This window comes from Phasianus colchicus, chromosome 6 (assembly GCF_987193195.1).
Source record: "Phasianus colchicus chromosome 6, bPhaCol1.hap1.1, whole genome shotgun sequence".
NCBI lineage: Eukaryota > Metazoa > Chordata > Aves > Galliformes > Phasianidae > Phasianus > Phasianus colchicus.
In genome coordinates, this window is record NC_143441.1 from 6,644,011 (window position 1) to 6,653,798 (window position 9,788).

General features: G+C 47.9%; 1 protein-coding gene across 1 annotated transcript; it reads right to left on the bottom strand.

Moving 5' to 3' along the window:
* Positions 1-4,103: 4,103 nt before the first annotated feature.
* LOC149917398 (uncharacterized) lies at positions 4,104-9,370 on the bottom strand. Its single transcript, XM_090142288.1, has 5 exons — positions 9,274-9,370; positions 5,537-9,182; positions 5,046-5,140; positions 4,638-4,714; positions 4,104-4,550 (listed from the first exon to the last, which is right to left on the bottom strand). The coding sequence occupies exons 1-5, from the start codon at positions 9,368-9,370 to the stop codon at positions 4,443-4,445; spliced, it is 4,023 nt and encodes a 1,340-aa protein (XP_089998414.1). The 3' UTR covers positions 4,104-4,442.
* Positions 9,371-9,788: the final 418 nt, after the last annotated feature.

Sequence of the window (9,788 nt, forward strand, 5' to 3'; positions counted from 1 at the left end):
AACCAAATACAAAGTGTTTTTAACCACCCTGGACCCAGGCTTTTAGACTTTAAATTTTGCCTAATGCTCACTGCTAATGCTAATGCTCATTTTCAGATACCTTCTTAAAGGCTCACTGGAGAGTTCAGGTCTGGAAACAATATGCCCATTTGCTATTGCTTCATCTGTTGTAGCCCACTGCAGCAGGAAAAAGTAACACTGGCACAGAAGCAAAAATAACTGAGGTGTTGTATTTCTAGCAGTAGAAAGAAATGTTCCTCCCATTAGTGGAAATATAAAGATAATGAGCTCTCCAAATTTGCTACCAGAAGCAAGAATGGTCATCCACTTAAAAACTCTGTAATGATTGTTATTTATATAGCCTACTTTAATCTTACAAATGCAGGAACAAAATGTCCGTGATTCATGGTTTGTAATTAATGCAATCACAGCCCACTAAGCAGGCATCCTCAAACCAGCATTTTTCAGGTTATTGTGCCTGAGCAGTGATCCTCAGATCCATTACAGGTAGCAAAAACCACCCTGCAGCATAGCCTGTATGAGGCATAGTGCCCCGCAGACGAGGATCAGCCATGAACAAAGCCACTTCTTCCCCATTTGCTCAATGTATCTACATCCTATGCTAAACTGCTCTGGCAGGGGGTAGTTCCTGTCACCCACAGGTGCCCAGAGTGGTATTTTCACAGTGCCCACTGATATAGCCTGCATCCAGTTCAGGATTAAGTATGGCAAGGTGGTTTTTTTCCTATCACACAGGACTAGTTGGAAGCCTGAGAATTTGGCAGTGACAAGGAGGGGTCTTTGTCTCATCTGTGTATCAGTCGCTGTAACACTCTCAAGTCAGAGAAAACGTTTTTAATTTCTACTTAGTGGAGCCATAGCACATTTTCAGTTTAGGCTGGGATTCCTTTATAAGGAATTTAAGTCTTTCCATAAATAAACTTTTCCTGCTTAATAGTCCTTAGTCCACAAATCCTCCTGCCTCTAAAGCACAGAGAAAAACAGACACCAGTATGCCTGCAGATATTTCTCACAGAAAACTCTGAGATTTCTCTTTCTGTCCTAACATTAAGCAGAAATCAGAATCTGAAGAATGTTGGATTCTGTTTGATATTGGGGTTAGATATAAAGTGGCAACTTCACCACATGCCTAATTATAAGCTTTAGGCCAACAGACTTGAAAGGAATACACGCTTATTTAGGTATTGCTGAGGTTGTAGTGAAGAAAAAAAACAACAAGAATGCCAGCCAACTTCTATGGTAGAATACATACAAAAAGAAAAGCAAAAGAGAAAGATGTGAAAAAATATTCAGCTACACTCTAACTTGTGAAAGAAATACCAAAATCTAAGTAATGATGAGAAATTTACACTGGAAAGACAAGGATGTATTTTTTCAAGTGTTTCTGTGCATCACTTCCAGCTTTCTCACTTGCCCCCAGGAAACTGCACCATGGAAAGTGACTTTGGTCCACAAGCAAGTGTGCTCATTTTGTTTAGTGCTTAGTAAAATAGCAGCAGGCAAAGAGCAAGCCATAGGAGTGTTATGTGAACAAATAGGTGGAGACAGGCTGTGCTGATGCAGGAATTCTTTCATTGCTGTGCTACTTCACCTCAGACTTCTGAGATGCATTTGGCCGTAATGACTAAAGGCAGAGTCTGAGAGTTTCCCTGTGTAAAACTGCTGCATCTGACTCAACAACTACAATGGCTAAACACAAGCAAACACATTAGAAGCTCCCATTCTTTCTGCTGCTTCTTTTACTAAGTAGTTCATCTGCCTACAGTAACAGACTCATGGATGGTGGCAACTGCCTTCTGAGGCTGGTTACAGCAGTGGCAACAAAGTAGGTGGCAAAGAAGGGGTAAACCTATTTGGGCTGCTGAGCTGTGGAAAGACATTGCTGCTCAGACAAAGGGTTGTAAAGGTGTAAAGATGTAGATGCTCATGTGCCCAAGAGTAGGGCTGCTGAAGAACAACAAAATAACCACTGAGGACATCAAGCTGCCACAAGTGAGGTGGTTCAGATGGACTTGGACTGGCAAAACAAGGGTGAATTATTTCTGTCTCAGTGAAACCTCGGGCCGTGAAGGAAGAAATGCAACATGTAGGTGGGCTAGAGACGAGGAGTGGACTTAACTATGGGCAATGGCGAAAGTACAAATATGGGTAGGCGTGACAGGTTGATTAAATCACCTTGCCACGAACTCACGATGGTAAGCATTATGTGCTCACCATGCTGGAGGCAACCACTGGGTGCCTTGAAACATAAGCAGTACCCCATGCTACCGCCCAAAACACCATATTGGGTCTGGAGAAACAAGTCCTGTGGCGACATGGCACTCCAGAAAGCACTGAGTCAGATGGTGACTCAGATGTGTCAGATGGACACATTTTGAAAAATCCCTTGCAATTGAGTGGACTTATCATATTCCCTTGCATGCACCAGCTTCTGGTAAAATCAAACAGTACAGTGTGTTGTTGAAAACTATGTGGAAGGCAATGGGGGGCTGAATATTTAAGCAGTGGGAGAAGCATTTGGCAGAAACCATCTGGTTGGCCAGTACTCCAGGATCTATGAAACGAGATCATTGTAGTGGAAATGCTGATACCACAAGATATCTTATTGGGAAGACTAAAGAGATTAAACAAAAACGTAAGTCAGAGGAAAGCATTCCAACTCATTGCTCCATCACAACTTTGTTTATTGGAAGAGTCACAGAACAGCAAATAAGACATATAACTTCAGAATTAACTTGAATCCTTAACTTGAATCCTTAACTAACTTGAATCCTTAACTTATTAACTTGAATCCTTAACTTGAATCCTTAACGAACTTGAATCCTTAACTTATTAACTTGAATCCTTAACTTGAATCCTTAACTAACTTGAATCCTTAACTAACTTGAATCCTTAACTTATTAACTTGAATCCTTAACTTGAATCCTTAACTAACTTGAATCCTTAACTTATTAACTTGAATCCTTAACTTGAATCCTTAACTAACTTGAATCCTTAACTAACTTGAATCCTTAACTTATGAACTTGAATCCTTAACTTGAATCCTTAACTAACTTGAATCCTTAACTTATTAACTTGAATCCTTAACTTGAATCCTTAACTAACTTGAATCCTTAACTAACTTGAATCCTTAACTTATTAACTTGAATCCTTAACTTGAATCCTTAACTAACTTGAATCCTTAACTTATTAACTTGAATCCTTAAACGGCCTGCAGGTGGTGGTTTCAGAGGGACCCTTCATAGCTTGAACTTTTTGACTTTAATCTTCTTCAGCCCTTTGGCTCTTAATTCACTCCTTGGTGTATTTAACTGGCTTGCTCTGATACCATTTGGGAATGCAGAAGGCGCGGACGTGATGTTGTGTCCAGAGGCACCGGCAGTCTGTACAGCCGAAGCACTGCTTGCACCCAAGTGAGAAGTTCCTGTCGCTGCCTGGGGAGTTCCAGCAGCTGTCAGCGGAGCAATGCTGGAAAAGTTTGCAGCAGCAGAACTTCCAGGGACAGGAAGCCCAGAAGTTCCACAGCCACTGGTCGTTGCAGAAGCGTTAAGTGAGAAGGGGGCTGCAGATGGAGCTGAAGAAGCACGAGTCCGAACGGGATGGAGAACGCTGTGGGAGGACGTCATCCTGCATGCAGGAGGACTGGAGGCAGCAGCAGAGCTCCCCACAGCTGCAGCGCTTCCAGATGGGATGCTGGGATTTGCATTCGAGGACAAACCAGCAGCACCGCTGCTGCTGCTCTCTGGAAAGCCTGCAGTGAGGAAATGGGTCAGAACGCTCAGAATGGGTACACCTGCCATACTGAAACACTGCTGCATTTCAGTACTGCAGAAGAACACTTATCAACGCCTGTTTAATGGCTGGTTCTTTATGTGGAAACTTACTTGGGGACCCAGTGCTTGGGGCTTGCTGTCCTCCCGATCCAAGAGAAGGCAACGGCTGAGTGACCGCATTCTTGTTCTGAGACGGCTGAAAAAGTTCCAAATACATCCATGAGAACTACATCCCAACACAGGCAAGGATCTTTCAATCCACGCTTAAAGCAAAAGCCTGTGTGTGCCACCCAGCTGAGCGTAACTCTGAGGAACTTAATCAAATGCTGGCCACAAGCAGTTGCAGCTTTAAACAAAACGCTCCCAGGCTACTGTCTGCAAGCACCCTAGAAGCAGAAATCTGTTGACTGATGGGCAAAAAGTAATTGCAATCACCAAAACCTCTTGGAGCTCTCATTCTCCTCTCACTTGTTCTGGTTTGTTGCATGACTCTATCTGTATCAGTGCTATGGCTCAGTCTGCTCTCTGAGCGAGGAACAATCATTGCCTGTGCTGAAGTCTGAACCCTGAGCTCTGTCTAAATGTGAATCCTAAGAAAAACCTTCTCTCAAGATATAAGAGAAAAGCAATATCAGGAACAGAAATATTTTACCTTTCCTTAACGCTTACCTTTGACGCTTTTTTCGAGGCATTTGAAGCCTTCAGCTCCTGCAGCCTGCTTCTCCATTGTTGCATGTACTGATTGAAAGCATTTATCTAAATGTGGGAAGACACAAACATGCTTTTATGTGGCCACCTGAAGAGCAGTACCCACTCCTACCCTGAAGCGTCCACAATACTTACATAGTGTCCAGTGTTGTCCTGTGCACTGCAGTTGTAATACCCCAGGCGCACCTCCTCAGGGGAGAACTCTGGAAAGCCTGCAGGGAGGCAACCAATCAGCATGCTCCAAAAGAAATACAACAAAAATACAAAATTGCCCTCTAGAGTTACACAAGAAACTGCCCTTGCTACACCATCTGGGACAAGCCAGGTCTACTTGGAGACACAAAAAGGACTCCTGGTGCAACTTCGGGGGTGCAAAACCACCAAGGAAATACTGTAATCCAATATCCCAACCTGTTGCATTGCAAGGCAAGTCTTCACCTTGCAAGTGCTTCCACTGAGGCATAGCAGTGTGGACAAGTATAAAATGCAATCTAAACAGTAGCAGCACTGCACTCAGCAAGGCTGGCTAAAAACAGTACCGACCTGAAATGTTAGGCTTGCCCTTCACAATAGAGTAACACGAAAACCTCCACTGTCCAGAAGATTCCCAGGTTGCCATGTCTTTCACTATACAGTCACTAGAAAACAGAACAGCAAAAGAAGAAATTACACAGTCAGAAGCCAAACGGCAAAAAGCAAAGTCAAACTCAAATAGCCAAAGCCATCCCAATTAAATCCATAGGACGCTGCTCAGAGGGAACAACTGAAGAATACTACAATTATCTGTGAAAGACACAACAGTCACTCTGCCGGACACACAGACATCCCGACAAAGCGTTTTACCGTATCATCGAACCGCAAGTAAATCACTTCAGGTCTGTAAGAGAAACAAAACCCCAGTGCTTTCTATGGTTCCCCCCACACATCCCAGCTTCCATCCCCTGGAATGCGTCCTCTCCATTATCCAGAGGAAGCCAGTAAGCCCCTAATCTGCTCATTGTGAGCACTTCCCAAGGGGCAGGGTCATCACTTACGAAACTCTCTGCTGTCCACGCTGTCCATCTCTGTGGCCATCACCCGGGTCTGCACTGCTTAACGCAGAGCGCGCCTTCTGTTTCTGCATAGAGACCGCGCTTCTCTTGCCTGATGCTCCGAAACCAGAGGCACCAGAGGGTCCTGCTCCATCACGGCTGCCACCTGATGTGCTCTTTGTAAGCACAGGAGGCTGGATAACGGCTGCGGGAGTGCCCCGTCCTTCTGTACCCTCTCCCTTGCACTGGGGTACAGCTGGCAGGATAAGGTTTATGTTTCTCCGGGCAGGAGCAAGACGTCTTCCTCCATCTCCTCCCATGTGCTGGATCACAGGTGGCTGGCTAAGGTTTACATTTCCCTGAGTAGCAGCATTTGATCCCTCTACAGCCTCTTCCGTGTGCTGGATCACCAGAGGCTGGCTAAGATTTGTGTCTATCTGGGTAGCAGCATTTAATCCTTCTACAGTCTCTTCCGTGTGCTGAATCATCAGAGACTGGCCAAGATTTGTGTCTATCTGGGTAGGAGCATTTGATCCTTCCACAGCCCCTTCCTTGTGCTTGATCACCAAAGGCTGGCTAAGATTTGTGTCTATCTGTGTAGGAGCATTTGATCCTTCTACAGCCCCTTCCATGTGCTTGATCACCGGAGGCTGGCTAAGATTTGTGTCTATCTGGGTAGCAGCATTGGATCCTTCTACAGCCCCTTCCATGTGCTTGATCACTGGAGGCTGGCTAAGATTTGTGTCTATCTGGGTAGCAGCATTGGATCCTTCTACAGCCTCTTCCTTGTGCTGGATCACCGGAAGCTGGCCAAGATTTGTGTCTATCTGGGTAGCAGCATTTGATCCTTCTACAGCCCCTTCCATGTGCTTGATCACTGGAGGCTGGCTAAGATTTCTGTCTATCTGGGTAGGAGCATTGGATCCTTCCACAGCCCCTTCCTTGTGCTGGATCATCAGAGGCTGGCCAAGATTTGTGTCTATCTGTGTAGGAGCATTTGATCCTTCTACAGCCCCTTCCGTGTGCTGCATCACCGGAGGCTGGCTAAGATCTGTGTCTGTCTGGGTAGCAGCATTTGATCTTTCCACAGCTCCTTTTGTCTGCTGGATCACTGGAGGCTGGCCAAGATTTGTGTCTGTCTGGGTAGCAGCATCTGATCTTCCTACAGCCCCTCCCGTGTGCTGGATCACTGGAGGCTGGCTAAGATTTGTGTCTGTCTGGGTAGCAGCATTTGATCTTCCTACAGCTCCTCCCTTGTACTGGAACACGGCTGGCTGGATAAGATTTCTGTTCCTTGGGGTACCAGCACCCAGTTCTGCTGCAGTTCCTGTCTTGTCATGGATCACTAGCTGGCTAAGTCTAGTACTTATCTGAATAATGTCTCCCCATCCTGCTACAGCTCCTCCTGTGTGCTGGAGCACAGGTGGATGGATAAGGTCTGTATTTGTCTGAGTAGTGTCTCCTGATCCTCCTAAAGCTCCTCCCCTGTGCTGGATAATGGGGGGCTGGCTAGGGATTGTGTTTGTCTGGGTGGTGTCTCCCCATCCTCCTACAGCTCCTCCCATCTGCTTGAGCACAGCTGGATGGATAATTTTTGTATTGGTCTGGGTAGTGTCTCCCTGTCCTCCTACAGCTCCTCCTGTGTGTTGGATCATGGACGGCTGGCTAGGGATTGTGTTTTTCTGAGTGGTGTCTCCCCATCCTCCTACAGCTCCTCCCATGTGCATGATCATGGGGGGCTGGCTAAGATTTGTATTTGTCTGAGAAGTGTCTCCTGATCCTCCTACAGCTCCTCCCATGTGCTTGATCATCGGGAGCTGGCTTGGGATTTTCTTTGTCTGGGTAGTGGTATCCATTCGTCCTACAGCTCCTCCCGTCTGCTGAACCATGGGTGTCCAGCTAAGGTTTTTATTTGTCTGACTTGTGGCTCCTGATCCTGCTAAAGCTCCTCCCATGTGCTGGAGCACAGGTGGATGAATAACGATTGTGTTTGTCCGATTAGTGTCTCCCCATCCTCCTATCGCCCCTCTCTTGTACTTGAACATGGCTCTTCTCTTGTACTTTAACAGGGCTGGCCGCATAATGTGTGTCTTTCTCCAAGTAGCAGCAACCCATCCTCCTACAGCTCCTCCCGTCTGCTGAAGCACAGCTGGCTGGCTAAGATATGTGTTTGTCCGAGCAGTGTCTCCTGATCCTCCTACAGCTCCTCCCGTGTGCTGGATCATGGTGGGTTGGCTAGGGTTTGTGGTTGTCTGAGTAGTGGTACCCCATCCTCCTACAGCTCCTCCCATCTGCTGGATCATGGAGGGCTGGCTAGGGATTGTGGTTGTCTGAGTAGTGTTTCCCCATCCTCCTACAGCTCCTCCTGTGTGCTGGATCATGGAGGGCTGGCTAGGGATTGTGTTTGTCTGGGTGCTGGTACCCCATCCTCCTACAGCTCCTCCCATCTGCTGGATCATGGGGGGCTGGTTAGCAATTGTGGTTGTCTGAGTAGGGGCAACCCATCCCCCTACAGCTCCGCTCTTGTAGTTGGACATGGTTCCTCTCTTGTTTTTTAACAAGGATCGCCGGATAACGTATGTGTTTCTCGCGGAAGCAGCACCCCATCCTCCTACAGCTCCTCCCATCTGCTGGATCATGGGGGGCTGGCTAGCAATTGTGGTTGTCTGGGTAGTGGGAACCCATCCTCCTACAGCTCCTCCCATCTGCTGGATCATGGGGGACTGGCTAGGGAATGTGGTTCTCTGGGTAGTGGGAACCCATCCTGCTACAGCTCCTCCCATCTGCTGGATCGTGGGGGGCTGGCTAGCAATTGTGGTTGTTTGGGTAGTGGCAACCCATCTTCCTACAGCTCCTCCCATCTGCTGGATCATGGGGGGCTGGCTTGCAATTGTGGTTGTCTGGGTAGTGGCAACCCATCTTCCTACAGCTCCTCCCATCTGCTGGATCGTGGGGGGCTGGCTAGCAATTGTGGTTGTTTGGGTAGTGGCAACCCATCTTCCTACAGCTCCTCCCATCTGCTGGATCATGGGGGGCTGGCTTGCAATTGTGGTTGTCTGGGTAGTGGCAACCCATCTTCCTACAGCTCCTCCCATCTGCTGGATCGTGGGGGGCTGGCTAGCAATTGTGGTTGTTTGGGTAGTGGCAACCCATCTTCCTACAGCTCCTCCCATCTGCTGGATCATGGGGGGCTGGCTAGCAATTGTGGTTGTCTGGGTAGTAGCAACCCATCCTCCTACAGCTCCTCCCATCTGCTGGATCATGGGGGGCTGGCTAGCAATTGTGGTTGTCTGGGTAGTGGCAACCCATCTTCCTACAGCTCCTCCCATTTGCTGGATCATGGGGGGCTGGCTAGCAATTGTGGTTGTCTGGGTAGTAGCAACCCATCCTCCTACAGCTCCTCCCATTTGCTGGATCATGGGGGGCTGGCTAGCAATTGTGGTTGTTTGGGTAGTAGCAACCCATCCTCCTACAGCTCCTCCCATCTGCTGGATCGTGGGGGGCTGGCTACTGACTGTGTTTGTCTGGGTGCTGTTACCCTGTCTTCCTCCATGTCGTCTCAAGCGCTGGAGCACGGATGCCCGGGCAGCGTTTGCGTATCTCTGGGTAGCGGCACGCCGTCGTGCTGCGGCTCCTCTGATGGGACCTGCTAACGAAGAGGAAGGGACGCTAAGCATTGCAGACGGCACGCGATTCGCACAGCGCCGCCCGAGGCAGCAAGAAGTGGGAACAAAACATACTTGGGTAGGGGCGCCCCCAGCGGCCGCTGGCACGCACGTTCTGGCACCTGTCGGCGAAGTGGCAGCGACCCCGAAGGGCGGGCTGCGAAGCGGGCATGGCTGCACTGCCTGCCGGCATCAACCACCACCTGCAACTGACAGCCGCCAGGTGACGTCAACCCCCTCAGTGACATCATCCCCTCAGTGTTCCAAATGCCTGCGGGAGCAAAGTGCTCGGTCCTTGTATTTCTGGACTTGTCAATTTTTCCGAGCGGATCTTGCTCCGCAGACATCACTCACCTCATCTCCTGATTCATCTTCTCAGGAGGCTTTGGGTAACAGAACTGCACCCAAAGCACTGTGTTACTGGCTGCTTTAGTGGGTCGTGTATGTCCTTCACTGCTTTTTTCCTTGCCACTTTGACTTGAAGGACTGAAGATGACTTGTTAGTCCTTAATATAATAAAACCATTACCAAAATTAACACGTAGAACAATATTAACAGATAATTATCATCCAGCTACTCATCTGGAAAAT